The following is a 25,097-nucleotide window of genomic DNA, read 5'->3' on the forward strand; positions in this document are numbered from 1 at the left end:
CTCCTGGGCTGCACTGAAATATAACTGAAGAGGTTGTCATAACAAGTCTGACTCAGCATGTACAATTGTCTCAGAAAGCATGTATAGAGAGAGCAGAGTTTTTTACTTTTTTCAAAGTCAGAGATGAAAAGGACTAGACACATGGCTGAATATACTGAGAAATCAGGTATTCCTCATACAGTGCCTTCAACGTAAAGGTACGACTAGGGCTTCTGGCTACACTGTCAACGTAATTTCTCTACTGAATTCATTTTCACATCACTCACTTCATTACTGTCTTCTGTTAGCACACTGTGTTGTGACTCGAGTCATCCAGGGAACACGGTCAGTGACTTGTACTCCTAGACTGTTTTTGCTTTTCAAACTCTTGTGACATACTCAATTTCATAAACTCTCCCAGGATAATCAGCGTGGCCACTTTATAGAGTAGGCAGTTGACATAAGGAAACTACTGTCTTCTTAGGCTGACGTGTTGCCAAATGGTTCGTCTACAGTGCTTTGCTTTGTCATTTTTGTTTTTCCCCTTCATTCTCCTCCTTTTCCAGAGAAAGACAGCCCTGAGAAAAACCTGAATTCCAGTTCCCACTGCCACCTAGGTCTCCTTGACCCCATCTGAATATTCTTTCCAGGAACTATGATGGAAATAGCAACACATCTTTTGGAAATAGCAACACATTTCCAACTGTAGTGGAAATAGATCACACATCTACAGATACAGCTTCATGGTCACACAAAATGATTTCTGCTAATTGAAGTGTATGCTAATTAAAAGCCGAAATTCAGCACGGGGAGGTAGCTCAAGCAGTAAAGCACTTGTTGCACCAGGATAAGAACCCGAGTTCGGATCCCCAGCACCCACCTTAAAGCGGGATCTGGTGGCTCATGCCTGCAATCTTACCACTGGAGAGACAGAGAGGAAGGTCCCTGGGGCTCACTGGCTGGCGAGCCTATCCAGATGGGAGTGCTCCAAGTTCATTAGAGAATTCTGTCTCTAAAAACTAAGGTGAAGAACAGTTAACCTCTGACTGTTACATGTACACACACACACACACACACACACACACACACACACACACACACACACACATACTAAAAGCAAAAAGTTCCATTCCGGTACCCTTGTTCTTGCCACCGCCTCCTCTGCCTGGATGGCTTGATTTATTTGCGTATCAACCTCTTCACTTGTCTACTTGCTGTGATAAAATGCTTTGATCAAATCAGCTTAAAGGAGACAGGATCCGCTTTGGCTCACAGTTTCATGATGTCGTCCATTGTGGCAGGGAAAGTGTGGCATTAGGAACCGGAGGTGGTGGGGCAAGTTGTATCCGCCCTCGGGAAGCTGTGGGAAATGAACGCTAGTGTCAGCTCACTTTCCCCTTTTTGTTCAGTTCAGTACTGCTGCCCATGCAATGGTGCTGGAGCCAGTGAAGTGGGTCTTCCCACCTCAGCTAACCTGACCTAGATAATCCCTCGCAGGTGTGCCCAGAAGGGTATCTCCTAACTGATTCTACATCCTACCAGTATTAACCATCACATGCATAAAGGTAAAAACTCAAAAAAAAAAAAAAGGCAGTAAATACATCAAAGTGAAGAAGTCCCCATGGCAGTGAGTCCCTCCGTGACTCCGAAACTGTCATTCACAAAGCCTTCCTGGCCACTCCAGTGGCAGCACCCCTCATGCATCCCTTTCCCGGTTTGCTGTCTTCAGATGCCATCATGGAACCCTCTGTGGAGTTCTGCTTATTTTGCCTGCTGACTCCACCCCCACCGGAACATCGTCATTTCTGTTGGATTCACCCCTGTATCCTCAGCACCTGGAACCCTGCACAGCGCAGAGCAGGTGCTGGAAGAGGGGATGCTATTGAGTGAATACCTGGGCACACTTTACAAATGTAATCATCCCGGGATTCAGTTTGATTATTTCTTGTGCTGTTGGTTAAAGTACTGCCGCTTAAGCAGATAGAAGCAAACTGGGGGGGGGGGGGGGGGGACACCCATGGTACAGCTGGCCTGCTAGCTCCATCTTGTTAGTGTTGGCACTTGTCACAGCTGCCAGATTTTCCTATATTTAGATAGTTGTTTTATTTCTTCCTGTTTAGACTAACTGTAATTTTCCTCTCCTTGGGTGTCCTCTTTGTTTCTCCAAGGACAAAATTACAATGAACCCATTATAAAACCAATTGATGTTACAATGGTTAGATTCACTTCCTTCTTGGATTAAGTTTTGTTCATTGGAACAGAACCTCCATATGTTCATTCTTGTTATTGTTCTTGTACTGTTAGTTCAAAGCTGAATGTTATTTGTGTCTCTAGCCAATAGTTCTTGAAAACGGGGAGTCTTTCTTCCAGGATGAAGCTAAACTGGGTGACTTATCACTCAATTCATACTCTAAAAAATGTGTAGTTTACTACATTCCTAACCACTAAGTCAATGATAAGCCAGCTACAGTTCGTAGAACCACAGAGGTTAGGCATAGAGTAAGGTACTAGGTGGGGGACAGCTCTCCCTAAGGAAAGGGAAATCGAATACATAGTTAGGGGTGGACAGATGTTGGGGGACTGAACAGGAGGATCAAGCAAGGAAGAGAGAAAAGAGGGATGAGGGAAGGAGTGGGAGGGAGATAGCTAAAATTAAGGACCTTTTGAGGAGTCATATGGAAACTTAATACAGTGGAAACTTCCTAAAATATGGGCATATATGAAGGTGATGTAAATGAGATCGCCAAGTAATGGGGGAGACAGAGCCCCAGCTGGACACCTCTATCACTAAATGAAGCTTCCAGTACTGGGAATGGGTTACATCTAATTGAGCTGTTGACCAAAGGGGTCCCATGGGAACAACTAGACAACCCAGACTGTTGCCAAGACTGTAATAGGTTGCTCTCCACAGACTGGTGGTCGGGTTCTGTTTCTGAAGACAACACCTCCACAGCTCAGTGAACACAAAGAAGTAGAGCTGTTGCCTACATAGACTCTTCACCTACACACACACACACACACACACACACACACACACACACACACACACACGCTGTGTTCTTGGTACCCAAAGGTACTCTGCATACTACCAAAGGAGAGATCTGAACACAACCCAGCTACAAACCCTTTGATCTACAGTAGTGTCCTGCCTGCATGCTAGTGCAGTGGTGGCACAGAGCATGGGAGGAATCAACCACTATGTGAATTGACTGAAGGCCCACTCCATAAGGTGGGACCCACACCTGACGATGCTTGGTTGACCAAGAACCTGAGACTAGATAGACCAAGGGTAAAACCAAATACTACTGTTCTACTTAAGGAACAGAGTGATAAAATGACTCCTCATGACATTCTGCTATACTTATAGATCAGGGCCTTGCTCAGCCATCATCAGAGAAGCTTCCTCCTGCAGAGATGGGAACAAATACAGAGACTCACAGCCAGACAATATGCACAGATAAGAGACCTTGGAACACTCAGCTCAAAGGGGGATGTCTCCATCAAATCCCTTCCCTCAGGGTGCAGGGAACGCTACAGAAGAGGGGGTGAAAAAAGTGTAAGAGTTGGAGGGAGTGGGAAGATACCAGTGAAAGAAAGCCTTCTAACACAACAGGACTGATGAACACGCGAACTCATGGAGACGGAGGCAGCATGCACGGAGCCTGACCAGGACTGCACCAGATGAGGTCCTAGAGCTGAAAGGAGAAGTGGACACAGCCCCCATCCCTAACCCAGAAGCTATCTCCAATTGATAACCATTTGCAAATGAAAATGTAGTTTTCTCCATGAGAGTCTCTCACTAGAGAAACAAACTAGTCTTAAGGGTTTACCACATGCCCAGCAGTAGATGGCCAACAGAAAATTAACTCAGTGGCATCTTTGGGGGCTCCTTTTCTCATAATGTTGTGCCAGGACTTTTTCTTTCTTTTTTAACTTTATCTTTTTTAAAATTTTATATTGTGTCTGTCTGTCTGTCTGTCTCTGTGTCTCTGTCTGTCTCTCTTTCTCTCTCTTCCCCTCCCCCTCCCCCCCACAGGTTTTTTGCTTCTGTTTTATGGCATCTATATCTGTCTTGTGCATTTTCTTGAGCTCTTTTCCTTTTGATTGTTTATTTTGTACTATTCTAGTGTGTTGTTGTTTTTTTTATCATGTTCTACTCTACTCTACTCTACTATTATTCCTTAGAAGCCTGTTTGTTTTCTAATGAGAGACAAAGAGTGGATAGATGGGAGGGGAGGGGGGGAGGATTTGGGAGGAGTAGAAGGAATGGAAAAACCTAATCAGAATGTATTATATGAAAAAATCTATTTTCAATAAAATAAAATATAAAATAAACTAAACATTACAGAGTCATCTTCATGGAGATAAAAATGTTGTCATGGCATCAAAAACCATCTAATTATGAAATTTTAGAAACTGTTTGAAGATCTAGGATGGCATTGTTGTTTGACTCGGTGATGCATCTCTAAAGAAGTAATTGCATGATAGCCTGATACGAATTGTCTAGGTAATACTTCCCAATGATAACAAAATAATATGTCTTCTCAGGTCATTTGCTAAAGCTGTTTATATTGGAGCCTGTAAAATGTCATTGTCTCATAGTCATTTCTCTTTTAAAGGTTACTCCATGCATGCAATGAGCCATGCATGGCCTTTTGAGTGTAGACTGAAGCCATGAAGCCATTTGTATACTTTAGCCTGGTGCCCGATGGCTCCAGCTTGGTTCAGTTTCATGGACTCTCTAAATACTGCCAGTTTTTGCTGCAGTAATAGCCTTGTTTCTCACTTGTTTGCACAAGGAAGTTCTGTAATTGATAATGTGTGTGCCTGGAGAACCAGACATCTGACAGAGCAACAAGTGCATCCCCGAGAGCGTGGATGAGCCAAATGACAAGAGAGCAAACAGTGATAGGTTCGTATTATAGACAGCAAACTCACAGATACTCTAGACGTAAACCAAACAAAGAAGCATTCAAAAGACACAAGGAAAACATTCTACCTACAGGGATATAGACTTGTCAGCGTGACTAGTTGGCCCGTTTTTTTGTTTCCCAGGAAATAGAAGGATAATTTGAGAAATCATATATTAATATCATGCCAGTTTCATTCATCACCCATCCATTCTCATTGATTTTAATAACTCTCTCCACTGATCAATGCTTTATCATGCATTCAGAAAAACTCGACTGTAGTACCAGTTCAGTACCCTTACTATGGCTCAGTTGCATCAGTCTGATCTATTTGTATCTTGCATCACCTCCCTCTAAAAACTGATTACACATTTGGGGGAGATCAGAAGCTGTGAAAAGAGGGAGACATGCATGATTAAAATCCAAAAATGATGATCAAAACTTAACTGCTTGGAGATCAATTCTTTGTAATTAACTTGGCAACCCATAAGATAATTTCTCTGTACTAATGAGGAGATAAGTAGAATATGAGGACTTACCACTCATTTAATGGGCATGGTTTGATCAGTTGTCTTATTAATATTGAGTAATGATAAAAACAAGTTGCAGTCCTTTGATGAATTTTAATATATGAAAGTGCCTGTAAGGAAAGGGAGGTAATTATTTTCCTAAATTAAAATTGCAAATTTTCATCACAATTTAATTTAAAATTTTAAATCTTTAATAATAAGCCTAATATAGAATAGGAACCTCACAGAAGATGACACACTGAGAAACAATTACCAACCTCATGAGTTTTTCCTCAAAATCATAAAATTAGACCAAATAAGCTTTTTATTATCTTGATTACCAATAATTCTCTGTTGTATTTAATAAAGGTGACAGCTTTGTACTTCAGGACCTCTATGTTACAGTAGATAAGCAGGGTCCCTACAAAAAGAACCCAGAGATCTTCCTAGATAGTAGGTTTGCTTTCCATGGGGATAGATAGAGTTGGCAGTGCAGCCAGAGTATGGCAAAACAGGTTTGTCTTTTGGAAGAAAAAAAATAGAGTCCTGTGAGAATTCTGCGTGTTTGTGAGAAAATAAGACAAGAGTCTTGTGACCTCAGTTTCTTCAAAACACAGAATGTGTTTGCGTGCTTCTCCCAGGTGTAGCAGAGAGGAGTGAGTTGACTTCAGTGCTGTTATTCATATACGCCTCTGTGGAGAAACATGTTTTTGCCACGTGTGGCTTGTCCTTGTGATTGTACACCTTACTCAGGTGACTCTTCTTAACCCTCAGAGTATAATGTCTAATGCTCTGAATAAAGTTGTCTATTGAGTGAGACTTTAGTCCATCTTGTTTTTAGGTCCCACTCTCCCAGGTTCATGCTACCAACTAAAGCAGTAAACAGAGGCGGGGGCGGGGGGCAGTGAAATATAGGGTTAGAGAAGATCTTAGAAATGACTGCAGCCAACACAGGAGCAGCCTGATGGGTGAATTTACTGACAATGTCATTGGCTAGCTAAGGACAGGCTGAACCCTGAGAGTAGGGTTTCTGTACTTTTTCTGTTCCTCTTCTCTGTCATGTGTTCTCTGTGATTGCAGAGATGGGAGCATCCATCCTTTACTCTTACATTTCTCTGCCTTCATCATATTCTCTGCTCATATAAATTAACACTGTAAGTGCTGGTCATTCTCAAATGATGATGTCATGACACAGCTGTCTCTTCATGTCCACTCATATAAAATGTTCTCTTTCCATGGCCATTGTGAGCATTTCTAGGCAAACTCATTAATAGTTTCTTCTAGGATATGAATTTAGAGACTATAGACCTGTTTGTTCTTAATACGTTGGAATCTATGACTCATCTGATGTGACATGCTACTTGTGGGTTTCCAGATATGATACCCAGGCATGAAGACAAACTAACATTTTTCAAAGCAAGTGAAATTTCATATGCATGAAAAGTCAAGCTTAGAGTGATCTATGTTTTGAAGAAAGTGGAAGAAAAGGCTTTTCACTCCCTTTTAATGCAATCTCTTTGAAGTATTCTTAAGGTGATTTTTAGGACTTAACTCAAGGTAAATTTATGTAAAGGAAAACAATGATACCTGTGAGAAATCCTGATGAACATTTAGTCTGAACAGCTTCCAAGGCCAATTCTTGTTCTCTCTCACAGCTAAAGATCATCTAATCACATTTTATACTGCCACCTCAACAAAGAATCTGCCTCCATTCAACCTTAATGGCTTGACTCTGGCCTTTGCTTGAGAAGGTTGGGGGAGGGATGCATCAAGCTGAGTGCCAGACACTATTGACTGTGACCTTCCATATGGTGAATGGCATTTACTTGAATAGCTCAAGGGTCTCTTTTGTTGCAAACAAGGGCTCTTGCAGATAGCTATATCTGTTGCCACATGTATTTTGTGTGGTCAGGTAAAGTAGCAAGGAAAGCCAGCAGCACAGCGGCTTGAAAGACAAAGAAATGCATCATCGATGCCATGTGTCAAAGCTCCACTTGAGGTGGCCTGAGACGTGTCTGTTCCCCGTGACTGTCAGAGACTCGAATCCATTTCTGTCTGTTGATTTGGCAGCCTCAAGGCAAGTAGTTCACAGACTTCCAGGTTTGGAACCCTTCTATGTAACAACATCAAGATTACATAGAATCGTAAAGAGCCTTGTTTACATTATTGACATTAGCCACTGTAATTAAATCTATTGATATTTGTTTATTGGAAATTAAAACTGAAGGCCTTTTTAAACTTTTCTTTTGAAAAAGGTCTTTAAATTAAAAATTCTTTAAAATTAACATGAATAAATCCTTTACATTTAACACAAATGACATTTAAAGAAAAACAACTGTTTTCTAAAATTGAAAAAGTTGAGTGGTTTTGTGGTGTTCTTCTTTAGTGCAGATCAACTAGATTTTTATTCCTGTTCCTACAATCAGTCAGATGTGATATATTGTCTTAGTTGAAGAAATTTAAATGAAGAAATCTAGACTCCCGAGATGAATAATTTAGTAAAGTAGAAATGTGTTAATGTGCCTATCAAGAGATCCAAAATAGAATTTTCCCTCTTCCTGTGAAGTATTTATTTAATTTGAAAGTATTGTGTAGGGAGTCTTACTCACAAAACTAGGACATGGTTGAGGGAAGCTTGAATTTCAGTCCTGTCACTTGGGTCTGTTGTCTTTATAGCTTTGGTGAAGTTTCCCATGAGCATCTCACACAGTACAGCTAGTAGTAACACTTGTGCCTGGCAACAAGAAGGGGTCTCTTAATATCAATTAACTTGTCACCTGCCTCTTTCTGCTACTCACATCGCTGTTCCTTAGGAGCAAGGCTTCCGAACCTGCTGCTTTTGTATGCTTAGAAGTCTCCAGAGCAACTGACAATGAGACAACCAATCCCAGAGAGCCTGACATACTAAACCTATATTAGAGGCACTTTTTAAAACTGAAAAATAATTTGTGTATTAAACTTTTCAAAGAAGTTGGAATTTGGTAGAGAGGAAGACCTCCAAAGGGCCACAGGAAACGATTTCTGGAGGCAGAAAGTCAATACCCTGGATCTTAGAAGACTGGGAAAACTATGGGGTGCCAGACAAGGGGCTCTGTGGATAAGGCAGAGAGGTGAGTGTAGCTGGACTTCTCACAGCAAGGAACATGGCCTGGAGAGATCAGTAGACAAGTGAAGAATAGACTTTCTTACATGGTCACAGTGGACAACCAAGCCAACAAGAGTCTAGAATGGCAAGAAGTATATTCTGCCTGTTCAATCACAAGTGAGGACACAAACTAAGTTGTTTTTTTTTTTCCACTCTGGGCAATGAAGCACAGAAATGGGAGAATAGAATAAATGTTGGAGTTATGACTCCATCTTCAAAAGACAAGGATACATTTTTATTTTTCTCTGGGAATTCTCTGCTCTATCTAGTGACTATCTTCCATATGTTTATGGCTTCCAACCATATGACACTTTCCAGTAGAGTCTTCCCTTCCAACAGAGCCTCCAAGGCTGTGTTTAGTGCCCTTGGGTATACTACTCTCTTGCATCTTGTATTTGTAGCTGCTATAGTCTAAATAATGTACTTGTTTTGGTCTCTTGGGAGATAGCAAGATTGCCCAAAGATAGAGAGCTTGAAGGTGACTAATTCATGGTAGCCACTCAACAAACACATGAGAGACCGCATGACTACAGAGGGTATTGTGACAACACAGAGGTGTCAGGGCCTATCGGGCGGTTTAAGAGTAAGGTTGGTGAGGAATCTTTGCACACAAGAATGAATGTAAGGCTTTGCGTTATATCAGTTGTTCATATTAGTCTCACATTCTACTTTAAATTGAGAATTTAGGATTAAATTATGAATAGTATGTTTGTACTTGAAACAAACCTATAAATACAAAAGAACTACAAAAGCAGTTATTTCCTGCACTAGCTTTAAATTTAAAGCTCATTATGATTATTGGATAATTTGAGGGTGGCAGTGTATTAGTAATCTGTTAATGCTGCTTATACATAGAGAGCAAATGTCTTTTATAGGACCATTGAAACTTCATAGGCTGGACTTACTGTATTCGAATAAAACTTGTTCACTACAGAAAACAGATATGACAACCTGTGTAATTTAATATTGATAATCCAAACAAAAGAAATCACCTGAGAAACTCACTACTCAGAGATAACTACTAAATAGCTAGTTTTTAGGGTGTGTGTGTGTGTAATATAGTTCCCTCCCCATATCCACTGCTGCTACTGTCAGGGATTCAACCAACTGTTAATAAAAAATAATGCAGAAGAATTGCGCATGTACTGAACATCTGTGGTTCTTCTGAACACTAGAGTGTAACACTTAGGCCCAGAGCACTTTCATTGGATTAGACATTGTGCTTAGTCTAGAGAGGCTCTAAACTATGTGGGGATATTCACAGCAGTATATAAGCAAATGCTCCCCCAATTTATACAAAGGTCTGAGCGTCTTTGAGGGGTCACAGAATCAATCCTTCGTGGATATTGAGCAAATACAGGGTCTGCTCTATATTTTAAGCATGTTACCGACTCTTCTTGTGATCTGATTTTCACATAAAACATGCCTGTCATGTTAATCCTCCTTGGCCCACATGATGTTAGCGCAGCTGGGACAAACAGTTCCGTGCATCCTTGACGGCATTCCGTGGGATATTCCAGCTGTGTTACCTCCCCACTCTCCTTTTTCCAGAGCTGTGGAGATCAGTTAGTCTCAGGAAAGTAGAAGCTGGAAACACGGAGAAATTAACACTGCAGCATTCAGTCAATAGGGAATGGGAGGAGTGGGCACATTGCAGGTGTCCCTGCTCTGAGTTGGGACTGTTGCTGGATGCCTGTGAGGAAGAATTGCAGGGGCTTCCCAGTGGGAGAAGGATGGTGCTACCTGCAGCAGGAATCAGTTCATTTCTGCAAACTGTATCATGTTTCTTCCTCATCTATCTTGCTTTCTCTTCAACAGTCTGTATCCAGTTCTTCATCCCAGCATCTGCTTTCAAAGGAGGCCCGGCTCAGAAAATTTCAACCTCATATTAGTAATAATTATATTTATTCCAACCTTTCATTATTAGAAAAAGATCTGTAATAGATGTACCAAACGCCTTTACAAAGAGGCCTGATGTTTTGTGGGTTTTTTTTTTCTATAATAAATGCTGGGTCAAGGGCATGCACATTTTAAAGGATCTTGATATATGTTAATTTGCAGAGTATTGGTTTCTCTTTGCACTCATGACCCCTTGATATTAAGCTTGTTAAATATGTGCAAGGCATTGCAATGAAATAAAGTCTGTCCAGTTTTGTTCTATAACTTTTAATATTAAAGCATAAACATGTTTTATTTAAATGTTGCCTATTTGTATCTTTGCTCCATTTTTCCATTGTATATTTAAGTCTCTTAGTCAGTGTATGATTCCTTTACATATCAGAGCTATCAATCCTTTGTTACATGTTATAAGTTATTCTGAAGTTGTCTTTTGACTAATTTATGCTTCTTAATAGCCACTCGTGTTGGCTTCATTCCCAAATTCTTTATTAGCTGCACATCTGCTGTCCCTTGTGTTGACATTGTCACCGTTTTCTCCTCTCTAGAAATCCTTCATATTCTTTCTCCTTTGTCTGGTCTTTTTACCTCAGCTTCTTCTTCTAAACAAGGAATTAACCAGTGCATCTTGATTTTTATTGGTGGTTGCACAGAGAAGTGTCCACATCAGCATTGATGGAAGTGGCCTGACATGCTTTGAGAACTTGGCCGTCATGCTCTGTGACGTTTAGGTGTGTTGGAGCCCTTCAGTTGAACAGAGGCGGAAAAGCTGAGGTTTAGTGGCTGAAAGGAACACCACTCACATTCCCTCATCTTTGTTTTTCTGATAAAACCTTCATGGAGGCTCTGTGGCGTCAGGGCCAAGGCCCATTTAGGGATCTTCTACTTAGGTGTGCTTGGCAGATCTTTAGATTACTTTTAAAATTGATTGCAAAATGTGCTAAGACACATGCAAGACCAGATCTAGAAGAACAGCCTCTGTGTTAAAGCCTGATTGATATGAAAGACTGCTAGCCTTATATGCTATCACAGGGTCAAGTCCAAATTACATCTTCACATCACAAGAACTTTGAAAGCTAACACAGGTGCCATACGCCTCCAGGAAGGAGTTACCACTTTGCTTTGTAGATTTATAGTCATGTGTCTACAGACTCAGAAAAAGGAGAAAAGGATGCCTGTTACATTCCAGGCTACTCACTACCAACAAGCATAGTCTTTAGGATGAAAGACAATTAAATACAGTTTCTTTGTACCTTTTTTTAAGATCACAAAACATGAAAAGTATCTTTTGATTCTGTTTTAATTTACAATGAAATATAGATTATTATACTGAATTGATATGATTTGTAATGAAGTATACAATTGATTAAACATTATTAAAAATACAGGTGCAAGGAGAGATAAACAGAGATGTTGAAAGATAGGCACAGTGGATATGAATGAGCTTCAGGGTTAGATGTCAGCTTCCCAAAGCCAAGATGCAATGTCACAGGAGGTGACCTTATTCTCATGTGTCGAGGAAACATGCTAAGCTTTCACAGAAAGAAAAACACACAATATTTTTCCCTTGGACTAAAATTTTCTAAAAAATAAAATTTAACTAAAAAATAAGATTTTGCTAAAAAATTTCTTCTTTTGGACTAAATTTGAAAGGAAAAATATCATGTGGAACTTTTGATGGAACTCAGCATGAAGAAAGAGTGATTTTCTAGTATAAGTTCACTGCCAACATGGGAGCATTTTCCTTATGTCTGTTTTTGACAGTAAGATCTGGATACAACCAACAGGTATAATGTTGAAATATTGCAATGTTGCTTGGTTAGAGTGTTTTCAGGGTAGTTTCAGGGGAAAAAGGCAATTTTGTAAAAGAATTTGCATTATTTATGTGTTATCAATACATATTTCCTTAATTTAAGAAGTACCTTTCTAGCATTTCCATGCATAATCCAAAGAGCCATACATTTATTACTTAAGCTGCGCAAAATGGTAGATTTTAGGCTGTCTTCCTTTGGTCATGTGAAAACCAGAAGGAAGTTTTGTTTGTTTTTTGCTTGTTTGTATGTTTGTTTGAGACAGGGTCTCACCATGTAGCTCTGGTTGTCCTGGAATTCATTATGTAGACCAGGCTAACCTCAGATTCAAAGAGATCCTCCTGCCTCTGCCTCTGCAGTGCTGGGATCAAAGGCGTGCACCACTATGCCCAGTCAGAAAGGAGTTTTGGTGAAAACAGGAAATGGAAATTTTGCCTCTGCGATGCTAACTTTGAGTACATACCACAGACCTTCCATATCTTTGATAAAGCAGCACATATAATTCATATTCAATACATTCAAAGCAACATATTATAATTCTTATTATTCATGTTCTCTTGTTAAATTAAAATAATTATTTTGAACAAAACTATTATCCCCTGAGCTTCAGGTAGTCACTACTTCTTTAAAAAGTATGAATGTATGTATGTATGTATGTATGTATGTATGTATGAATCATATGCATGTATGTTTATATGTACGTGTGGATGTGTTTATATTTTTATTTAATCATGGAACCCTTGCCTGGTAAACTGTATATTCTTTTCTCTGGTTGCTTAACATCTCTTCTCTCTTTAGCCTAAACTGACATAATTATTTCAGATGGTAAAGTGAACAGACCTTACCTGTTTTTGTGTTAGATTCATGATGGGATCTCTATGGTACAAATGATTAAAAAGAAGCCTGATAACCTAGATTTACTTACTCTTCAAAAAGTAAAAGAATAAATATCACTCAAGTCTTTACGTATGCGAATGAAAACTTCAGGGTGAGCCCCAGCAGTACCCAAGGCTCCATTCTGCTGCTGGGATTAGGTTGGTTGTGGGTGAAAAGATGTATGCCTCCCCTGGGGCTCTGTATTATTGATGAATGTGCTTGCTGTTGAGTTGGTGTCTGGGAGCAGATGTGCCTAATGTAATGAAAAATCCCTTTGTACATTGTGGTTTAGGTTGAGGGTGTTAAAGGTAATTTTTCATACACTATAATGTGACCTTAGTCTTAATAAGATACTTTGTAAATTAGCTTAGAGTGAAATCAGTTGGCTTGTAATTTAGTAGCTGGCAAACATCATTTGAGAAGTGTGGTCTTATAATGCTGTGTTAGCTTAGACTGCTGTAACAAAATACACTGGCTGGCTGAAATGTATTCCTCACTGTTCTGGAGGCAGGAAGCTCCAAATGAATGTCTGGTGAGGGCCCACGGCCCGGTGTGCAGATGGCCACCTTTTGCTGAATTCTGTACATGTTCTCTCTTCTAAGCATGTGTGGAGAGGAAGAAAAGTATTTAAAGGGTATACCTCAAATATAGAGATGTTGAGTGTTGAAACATCTACATATCGATTCAGGGCAGAAGCACACATCAGTCCGTGGTAGATTTAAAAAAATAAAACGAGTGTTAATTCAATATCTCTTGACCAGTTCAAATATGGAGACAGCAAGCCCAAGCATCTCACTGGTCACTGATAATGTGGAGCTCTCAATGAAAAAGGCCTGGGGATTTTCTGTAGATTAAACTGGATTTGAGAGGTCTTTTCAATGTAACGGCACTCAATGTTATTAGGTAATAGCCACATACACGAAAATGTGGAGTAAATCCCAATGTCTACCTGGTGCTTTTCCCGTGCTTTTCTTTAATTGCCTATTCTTTATACACCCAGAGCCCCTAGAGGGGAGGGCAATGCAAGGGCCTGGCTGGCTTGAGTGTGCAACTCACCCTTCTCTACTGTCCAGCTAGGTCGCCCATTTATTACCGTTCCCCTCCAGGGTGGATTCTGCAATGATACTTCACCTTGGTGCATATATTAAAATGTGGACTGTGCCATTGTGTGTGTTTGGGGTGTGTGCGTGTGTATCACAGTGGCTCAGAAATGAGAGAAATGATAGGAACTTATCTTGAACAGACAGTACAGAGTTAAGTGAACAAGAACTGTAGGGTGGAGGCCCTGACGCCAGTGTCAGGAGAGCCTCCATCTCAAAGCTCAGTTTTCATTATCTCCCTCCATTGGCCATGAAGGAGTGTGGCAAACTTATTCCCAGTCCCTGTGAGGAGCAGCATCCCAAAGTGTCTCACAGAAATTCTGCTCACAGCCCTTCTGCTGGGGGTTAGATCCACAGCTATTTTAAGGGAGGTTGGGTGAGAATCACTGCCTCCAGAAGTCGTTGACTAGCAAACAGTCCCTGCTGCAAATGGCTATTAGAACTAATTCAGTTCATCTGCACTAAATCGGAGACTAACAATGAGTTGTTGAGAATCAGCCTTTGTAACATCCTCTACCGCCTCATTACTAAGTACCACCATGAACTAACAAGGCCAGCATCACTCAGGAGCCTTAGAAATGCACCTGCACCCCTCAGCCAGATGTGCTGAATCCCAGTCTGTGTTTTAGCAATGTGATGAGCTCTGAGCTGCCATGTTCTTTGTAAATCTTTTAAGGCAGGCACCTGCTAGCTGTATCATTTTTGATTACTGGCAAGTTGTATGTGGATTGAATGAGATAATGTGTTTAAGTAACCTTAAGTCTGCAGAGCGCTTCATGATGTTATTTACATGTACAGGTGTGAAGCAGGAAGAGGCTGCTCCTGAGCTACCTAAACAATAAAAATTGAGAATTACGGGACTTCTCAAGTTTTTTTAACCTTTTAAAAGTAATATTTTTATTTGTTCTTTGAAAACTTCATACATTAGTATAGTGTATTTTGATCATATTCATCCATCACTACCTCCCCCAAAACTCCCCCTGATGTCTCCCAGTGAGTCTTAGTTCTAACTTCATGTCTTCTTTAAAAGGTATTTATTGATAATTTCTTATATGAATATTGTGCTTCATTCATCATCTCTCCTTTCCCTTCCTCTAACTCAGGCCACACACCCCCATTCTCATGGCTCCTATTCTTTTTTTGTTGTTATATACATACATATACTTGTTTGTTTGTTTGTTTATAAACACAACTGGCAGGTCCCCTTAGTGTAGTTCCTATGTATGTGTGTTTAGAGCTGATCACTTAGGATTGGCACTTGTCCCTGGAGAAGGCTGATTCTCTCTCTCTCAACAGCCATTAATTGCTTGTAGCTCTTTATCTAGGTGTGGAGTCTTTTGAAATCCCCCCCATTCATGCTAGGATGTTGACTGGTATTCTCATTGTATAGGTCTTGTCCAGGCAACCATATTGTTGAGATTTCAGGGGTACAGCCTCCTGGTTATACAGAAAGACACTGTCTCTCAGGAGATGTCCTGGCCCTCTACCACATACAGCCTTTCTATGCCCTCTTCTGTGATGTTCCCTGAACTGAGGTGTCGGGGTTGTGTTGTAGATGTATGATTTGGGGCTGAGCATCCCATGATTAATTGATTTCTGCATTTTGACTAGTTGTGGATTTCTGTAATGGTCTCTGTCTGATGCAAAATGAAGCTTCTTTGATGAGGGGTAAGAGCCACACTTATCTGTAGCTGTAAGAATGCATTTAGAAATTATACTCATTTAAGAAAGTGACAGTATTAGGTTTTCTAGGGTCCATGGCCTCATCAGCCATGGGCAGTAAGCCAGGTTTTTTAGTGTTAGTCATGAGTTCTCTCCTACTGAGTGGGCCTTAACATCAAATATGATAGCTCTTGGTTACCCCCAGGATTTAAGTGCCACAATCACACTTTTCAGGATATATTGCTATTCTAGTCATTGTTGTGGTTTGGGGATTTTTTTGTCTAGGTTTCCACTACCAGATATTAATTCCTTCCTGTGGAATGGGCCTTAAATCCGATCAGAGAGCTGTCAGTGGCTCCCACAGCAGTTGGACCACACTGCAGCAGTGGGCATATCTTATCTGATAGGTGGTGATTGTAGTTCACAAGGTTCACAGCTGGGTGAAAATGCCGATGCCTTTTCTTCCCAAGAAGCCTGCAAAGCACCTCTGCGCAGGAAGAAGGCCACACAGTAGGGAGAAAGCTTTCATCTCAGTTCCAGCTTGGTTTCTCTGTATCTTGCAACCAAGATGAGTGGTATCTTCAGCAACAGGGTCTTACCATCTAATTCTGGTGGGCAACCAAGAGCGATGTTAAGAGATTGGTCTGTTTTATGGGCTTTGAGAGACACTGAACAATTCATAAGGACATATCACAAGCCTGGGTCTGGACTTTTGTTTAATAACCCATGGCTCCTGGGAATGGTATTAAAATTTTAACAATGGAAAAACTGATTACAGGAATTGATTTTAAAAAAAGGTTTAATAGGATAAATTTAATTAAAAGTTATATGTGAGGGCTGGAGAGATGGCTCAGTGGTTAAGACCACTTGCTGCTCTTGCAGAGGACCCCATCCCTTTTCCTTATCACCCATTTGGCTGTGAACAGTGGTCTGTGACTCCCATTCAGAGGATCTAACACCCTCTCCTGGCCTTCAGTGGTACACAGACATACATGTGGGCACAACACATATACACATAAAATAAAAATAAATCTTTTTTAAAAGTTATATATAAGATAATCTTACTACAAATTGCAGATTCCTATACCAGAATCTAGCCATAGGCTGAATATCCATTCTCCAAGAGTGGAGTCCAGAATTATTCCAGATTTTAGCTCTTTTTGAATTTTGTAATGTTTGTAAAGTTGTTCCATTTTTAAGGTGTTCAATTTTGGAGCACTTCTGCTATAAATTTGAAGATAACAGATGCTGAGCACAAGAGAATCACCTTTTGCTGTGGAGTTCTGTTTTATTTTCTGTCTATAACTTGGGAAAGACATTTGATCGATCTATCTCACCGTGTTTAGGGGCATAATGTGAGGACATCTAGAAAACAGTACTGTGCACGCAGAAGTGTGACATTACTATCTCATGTTGCACTGCTTGCAAAAGGACCTTACTGTTACAATATTAGGTAAACAACTGGCCAGCTGAGCTGGGGCCCTGGTGGCTCTGTCATATTTAGTGTCTAGTCCTTTGCCCATGCTTCAGGTGACAGGAGGTCAGTGTGAGATAGACACGTGTTCTCTGCACAGGGCAGTCCATTGGCAGGACCACAGATGATATGGGTCTAGATGCTGAACGTCTGATGCATCCAGGGAGAAGCTTCAGTTTTAGAATAAAACTGATGCATAGAGAAGCTGAGAGAGGAAGAGAAGCCCTGGGTGCTGGGTTTTGTTCTGGGTCTGCTGTCTTGCCTGTGTCAGGAAAGGATGGCCAAAGTAGAAAAGATCACCACTGCATATGAAGCAGCTGATACCCTATGCCGTGGGGGCTTATTGAGATATCCAGAAAGCTCTACCAGCTTGTTATAGGCCTCACACTTACTTTCCTAGTCCTTTTCATTCACACTCAGGACATGATGATCTGTGTACTTGAGCACTAATGCTGAGGGCTAGGGTAAGCATGTGTTTATGACATACTTTTCCCTTGGGGATTTCCAGTTAATTATGGAGATAACTTTATCAGTGATAAAGGTAGTAAATAACATTGTACTGAACTTCAAAATAGATTTAATGCTATGCCCACACTTTTAAAACATGCTTATATATGTATATTTAAAAATAAATCTATAGTTATATCTGTATCACGTAGGGAAAAAAGACCAGAAACATGCTATAATTAAAAATGTTAATGCTGACGAGAATTTAGGTGTTTTCTAGATCTTCTCCAATGAACATATATTATCTGTATGGTATGAAAATATAATAACTTGCTAGGCTTTTGAAGCTGCCATAGTGTTTTTATACACTCCATCTCACTTGGTTTGCATTTTTGCCCTGTCTTAGTTTTCTATTGCTGTGAAAAGACGCCAAGGCAGCTTAGAAAGGAAAGCATTTCATTGGGGGCTTGTTTACAGTTTCAGGGTGAGTCCCTGACCATCATGAAGGAAAGCACAGTGGCAGGCAGGCAGGCATGGTGCTGGAGCAGTAGCTAAGAGTTTCCGTCATGGTCTACAAGTTGGAGGCAGAGAGTCGAGGGAGGAGGGACTGAGAGAGACTGGGCCTGGTGTAAGCCTCTGAAACCTCCAATCTCCAGGGACATACCTTCTCCAGCCATGCCACACTTAACCTCCTCATCCTTTCCCAACAGTTTCACCAGCTAGGGACCAAGCATTCAAATATATGTGCTTATGGAGCCATTCTCCTTCAAACCACCACACACCCCGTAATAGTAAACATCGATGGTATAAGTAAGAGAAATGAAGGAAATAGACACAATGCAGACCCCCAAGACATCAAGGACAGCAAGACTACACAGTGTGGATAGTGTTGGCAAATGAAAACCTGAAACAGAGCAAAACTCTCAAAAGAAAGAAGGTGGAAAGCGCGTAAACGAAGAGGAGACGCAAAGACTTGCAGACATTTTAAAATGGACTCCATGGGATGGCCCCTTTTTTTTTTCAGACTCAGATGGGACATAGTGACTGCATGTCAGCAGGGACCACAGTCTCTACTTTATTACAGTTGAGGAACTACTGAACTATGTGACCTAGGAAGGTTTTCCAGACTCAGGGCCTGCATTCACCTATTGAAAAAAAAAATAAGAATAAGACAACTATCAATAGCTGTTGTAAGGATTAAATGAGTTAATATGCATAGGTACCACCATGATGTGTTAGACACAGACAGGCCTAACAAATATTAGCTGCCAGAAACTAACCGTTTTCATCCCTGTGGCCCAAGAGTTGATGATCAGGGAGATGAATCATAAGAACAATATAAGTTTATCCAGTGCATAGAGATGTGTACTGCAGAGTTGATGGCCAACAGCGGATGAGGAAAGCCAGTGATAACATTAATAGAAAAATGTGAGGATGTTGATTCTGATGTTACTGATTGGTTCAGCTCTCCGTCTCAATTCAGATCAATCCATTGCTGGTGATTGTGGGTTTTGGAATTTGTGTAAATACTTAGATTTTTTTTTAATTATATGTTTGTATAAGGCAAATAGTTGCCATCAAAGACGAATGATTTGTCCTAGAAATTTGGACTACAAGTTGGGAGGTGGAAGGTGACACGAGGATTCCGCTGAACCATCCTGCTGAAGTGCAACGTTGTCAGTGATCCCTGGTCAAGGAGTAAGGAAAATGGCTTTGTAAATACTGAGGCCTAGGAATTCCAGGGTAGATTGTTCCAACTGTTGGCAGTGCTTTTCCATAAGCGAGGTGGATGATTTGCATCTGGTCCTGGAGGCATAGCTGTTGCAGTTGGTACATTGCAGGAACACCAATGAGTGACCAGCAGAATCTATAAATCTCCAGATGTAAGAGAGAACTCCATTCCAGAGAGCATGGTGGGATGCCTATTGTTTTGACAGTTTTAAAGCATGCAAAATCTATTTCTTTTTGTTTGTTTTCCAGACTCCTTGGTTGTGGAATACGAGACACTGCTGGTATAACTACCCGTACCAGGTAAGGTGGTCTGACTTCCGGGTTTACAGATGTAGGGGATTTTCCTTAGGTGAACTCCCTGGTGTCATACAGGCTGCAGCAGGTTGAGTAGCCACTTACATTTTGGTATTGCACCTGCTCGTGAATGTCAACCATAACCTAGTGAAGACAAGGCTTTGTGTGTTCTTAAAGAAGAGCAGAATCAAAGTCTGGTGGTTTAGCAAGTGGAATAAATGCGGCGAGTTCTTCTGTTGGAGAAGAGGATGTAGTCACTTCAGTGGGGGGCGGGTTCCTGTTTCTCAGTACAGAGGAAAGGCTGAAGGCCTGCCAGCAGTGCAGGCTTGCCTCCACAGCGAACATGAACGCTCAAGTGTGGCGCTGGAGCTGGCCTGCTGAATTCCGTTGACTTTGTAGCTTAGAAGTGGCCTCTAAATACGTAAATGAAGCAGCATTTCTCCAAATGCAGAAAAATGCTCTAATGCCATTACACCTGGATGAGTTTTCTGTGACTAAAAAGGAAACGCCATCTTTGATCATTGAAATTAAATCACAGTCCTGAAGGGGGTGTGTTTCCCACCTCTGCTCACTGCCATACTTTTCCATCTCCTCATGAATTCAGTCATCTTAGCACAAGCCCTTGCCGTCCCTAGGTCAGTTAATTTGGATGAACTTAAAAAAGATCAAAGGTGGAACCAGGAATTTTCTAGTTTGTCAAGATGTGCCCTAGAAGGGAGCAAGTGGAACTAGGTATTGTAGTAAGCACCTTCGGTTTTTTTAGGTTGAGATTGCATTTTAGAGCCATTGGGACTTACTGTGAGCAGAAGGTTAATGGGAAACACACAGTCCACATCTTCTGTATTATCCATAGAGCTGCAACTGGCAGAGGCTGACACCAGATAGTCCTTCAAGGCTAGGGACATGGAATTCCAGTTTGCATTGGAATCCCTTAATTTATTTAGATTAGAAAAGAATTTACATAAGCAGCATGATACAGTTAGAGAAAACTGAGAGTTCCTGAGATAACAGAGACTGAGGCAAGGTGGAAACCAGTCGCTTACCTTACACGCACAGTTGTCTCAGGCCCAGCAGCACTACTGTCCACACATATCTACGCTTCTACTCATAAAAGGGTATTAAGGGCTTCTGGAAACCTTAATTGGAATGTTGGCATGGCAGCTGCTACAATGTCCCACATTTAAAAGGTAAATTCTGCAACATGAAAGGCATTGAGACAAATGTCATATAAAATGTAACACTTAACCTTGTTTTTAACTGTAATGGAGCTCAAAATAACTTTCACATTCTAACTGTAGCTGTGTGGTTGCTTGGTTTGAGATGAATTTGTAGGACTGTGACCCAAAATGTAGCTGTGGGCTGTTTCTCAGACAGCACCATAGATTTAGCATGAAAGTCTGAGGGGCTAGGAGATAAGGTTATATTTAAAAGTGGAAAATATCCTTAGGATGGAAAGAAAGATATCCCATCTGTGGGGATTTGTGTCAAGAATTATCTTCTACTGGTAAGGCTAATACTGAGTAATTCAGCACAGTGCTCCCTAAATCTTAGACGTATTCATGATCTCTTATGGTAACAGTGGTTATCCTTGACAAGTGCCATATGCTAATAAAAATTAATGACTTTCTTTGTGTAGGGGGCATTGGAAATTAAATAGCATGTATGCAAGTATAGTGCTTTGCATACAGCCATATGTATATAAATATATATAGCAGATTACAGTTCAGAGTCTATCTCAAGCCTTCAGTGCACTTTTAAAGATTGAACATACTCATGAAATATTTATTATGTCTTTAACACATATATTACATAAGTAACTGAATAGATTTTTAGGTGAAAAGTAGTAGTCTACTTCAATTTCAAACACATTCCCTCTTTTATGTGAGTGTGCCTATTTGTTATACATGTAGTTTTATATGGGTGTGAATTTTAAAGATTAAAGTAAGATGAGGTTTATATGCAGCTGGCCCTTGTACAGCTTGTTACAAGGAGCACACACTGGGTGGGAGAAGCCTTAATGTGGTGGTCAGGGGCCTCACTAGCCATGAGACCTGGATGTGGCCTCTAAGCCTGAATTAATTGATAACAATTTTCTGCCAGCTCTATAATCTACATGAGGAATGAGAGTAGTAATTTTACAGATTTCAGGATGCTCAGAGTGAGTCATGTGAGTGAGTTTCACCAACTGTAGAGCGGCTGATGAGTGCTGATTACTGTGGTGCTCTCACGTGAACTCGACACTTCTAAATGTGATCTAACGTGTCCTGTGACCCCTCTGAGCCATTTTCCCAGATGATGATGCCAGGAGGCAGAGAATCTCATCAACACCAAAATCTGACCTTGACTCAGAGGCTCCAGCCAGGGTCCTGTTTTCCCAGACTGCATTGCTGACAGCATCTGAAAGGGGTGTCCGTGGGAAATAGATTTCTTTCAAGGTACTCCTGAGCCTGGATGCCTCTTTCATTCTGCAAGAAGAAGCTGTGCTCTGTCCATGAGAACTCCCTGTCTCCTGACCTGATCACTGCCCAGCAGTCCATCTTGCAAATCCCATTGCATTGGGTTTGTAGAGACACCCGTGTTCAGTCTATAGTAATTTCCTTTGTCACTTAGAGTTCAGAACTGCTGATGTAATATTTTATCCTGTAATGTACCTTGTCAGAAATACGAGAGACAGACAGAGTTTTCCTTGATGCCTGTACTGAGTAAGGGCCATCTTGTGACAGCCATCCATTATGCCATGATTGGCATATGGTGCATATAACATTCATTTCCTTTATGCTACTTGCCTCCTGAACAGTGGTGTAAATATGTTTGAAGAGTTTCAGAGATTTTTTTTATTCTTTCTAATAAACCAAGACACTTTATTATAGCTTGATAAAAGTAAAAAAAAAAATTAAAAAGCTAAAAATAGCTAATCAAAGTGTTGGGGAAACTTTCATTTTTATGGATTGTGTGTTTGTGTGCATGCGCATGCATGCACATGTGCATGAGGGCAAGTGTTAGGCCACATGCCTGCCGTATTGCCTAAGGAATCTTGTAGCTGCTGTATGTAAAAGAACCCGAGGTGCTGTTGTTACACTCAATAGTGAATAGGATCCCAAACTGCCACACTGGCTAATGTTTTCTGAGTTTGAGAGGAAATGAAATTAATGGTATCAAGCTGTGGTCTGTAGGCAGCCGCGAGAGTGCCATTGTCTACCAAGAAAAGGATGGGAGTTGCATGTATTCCGCATAAGCCTGGGCGGCTGCCAGTTAGTAGTGAGCTTGTGGCCTTTGGGATCCAAAGTGGGTTTCCGATTAATCTTCCCTCTTTTCTTTTCCCTCAGCCACTCACTGCAGACCTTCACTACTATTATATCCTGGAGCTGTCATTTTATTGGTCTTTAATGTTTTCCCAGTTCACAGACATCAAAAGGAAGGTAAGAGTTGTGATGTCCTATGGGGCTTGACTTGTCCTATGGGGCCCTGTGGGTGAAGAGTCTCGAAGGCATCCCCTGAGTTCTGGGAGCTCTAGATTAGCACTGGCTCCTGCATTGTTACAGGAATTCATATCTGTAAGGTGGGGATGGGAAATCACAAGTTTAAGGTGAGGGTGAGTCTGAGGCCAGCCTGGGCTACAGAATACTCTATCTCAAACACCTGAATACACATACATGAATAGGTATACATGTTCCTAGACATACATACATATATGCATGACTACAATACATGTGTATAGAAATACCAGCACAGCTCTTATCATCTCTAGATTAAATAAAAGGAAATTTTTAATGCATAGTTTCAGAGAAGAGAGTGAAGTCTCCGTATTTCCACATGAAGAATGATTTCTCCAATTAAAGAATTATCTAAAGCAGTGGTTCTCAACCTTCCTAACGATTTGACCCTTTAATACAGTTCCTCATGTTGTGGTGACCCCCCAACCATAAAATTATTTTTGTTGCTACTTCATAACTGTAACTTTGCTACTGTTATAAGTCATAATGTAAATGTTTTTGGAGCGAGAGGTTTGCCAAAGAGGTCATGGCCCACAGGTTGAGAACAGCTGACCTAGTGTCAAAATATAGCCCAGAAACAGCTTTCCTAAATGAACTGTGTTCTGCTTTTGGCCCTCTGCTCCACTGGAGTGTTGCTTTTACCGAGACTGTCCCCATGAAATTCCAAGCACTGGATCCATTCATTCTGGCCCTCCTTTCAGCACATGGACAGGATACTATGCTGTCCACTGCTCACTTTCTCTATGATGCCATTTTCTCAATATCCCCATGCTTTTCTCAATTCCTCAAAGATCCATCTCAATGGAAAGGCAGGTTACTACACTTTAAACATTTATTTTTTTGTATTTATTTATTTATTTGTGTGTGTGCCTATGTGTATATATGTGCACATGGGTGCAGGCGCCCTGAAGAGTGGGATCTTTCTCTTTCCAGCAGCAGTCATGTGCTTGGCTAGCCAGAAAAAAAAAGGGGGAGAAGAGTAAGAAAAAGATTGTCTCCCCAGACTTTTATTAGTACATATTGTCTAATCATCAGAAACATATGGTCCCATCAAGACCAACTTAGGCCTAGTGGGTGACTCATTAACACCCACACTTGTGGCTCCCTTACTCACTTTACTAAGCACTCTGGAAACATTCAAAGAATCTTCAGTGGTGATATGCTAACTGGATCTCCTTGGTCATGTGACGAGCATTCCTTACTCCGGTAGTCGGAACATGCAGACTGATGACCCTCTGAGGCAGGTTCCAGATTAAGCTCCCTTTGTGTTTGCTTTTCCAGGAGCTCATTTGTCCTGGGAGTCACATAAGTCACGCTTCTATAGCACACAGATGCAGAACATTCTTTCTTTTATTTATCTTTCAACTGGAGAAAATTAATGCCTAGTGAGTCGTCATAATCTCCCGAGGCCATGCAGTGTGGACATGAACTAGCGCCCAGGGTTGCCAAGCAAGGTCTTCAGATTCACTCGTAGATTAGACACATCCACAACTCCTGCCTTGCCCTGCCGTACTCTTGACATGAGCCCCTTCCAGCCTCCTGTTTTATGAGCCTTCCTTTGCCTAGTGAGACTTAGGAGTGCCATTACACGGAGTTGGCCACGTTAATTGGAGAGGGGATAACCGTCTTTTGCTTCCAAGTCCTAGAAGACATTCCTATTCCAAAAGGTCCCCAACCCCCTCCACTTGCTTGAGCATCCTCGTTGTTTATATAACTTGTCTTTTCAGTGCGCTGGTGTATTCAGGCAGTTGCCATTGTTGTAAGCCAGA

General features: G+C 41.0%; 1 protein-coding gene across 1 annotated transcript in view; it reads left to right on the top strand.

The window, feature by feature from the left end:
* Cers6 (ceramide synthase 6) overlaps positions 1 to 25,097 on the top strand; it is a 252,558-nt gene that overhangs the window by 169,719 nt on the left and 57,742 nt on the right. Inside the window, exons 5-6 of the mRNA XM_052722441.1 lie at positions 19,790 to 19,840; positions 23,161 to 23,253. Of these exons, the coding sequence (XP_052578401.1) occupies positions 19,790 to 19,840; positions 23,161 to 23,253 (144 nt within the window). The remainder of the gene's footprint in view (positions 1 to 19,789; positions 19,841 to 23,160; positions 23,254 to 25,097) is intronic.

The sequence above is a fragment of the Peromyscus californicus genome, unplaced genomic scaffold, assembly GCF_007827085.1.
Source record: "Peromyscus californicus insignis strain IS unplaced genomic scaffold, ASM782708v3 Scaffold_7__1_contigs__length_154581171, whole genome shotgun sequence".
Lineage (NCBI taxonomy): Eukaryota > Metazoa > Chordata > Mammalia > Rodentia > Cricetidae > Peromyscus > Peromyscus californicus.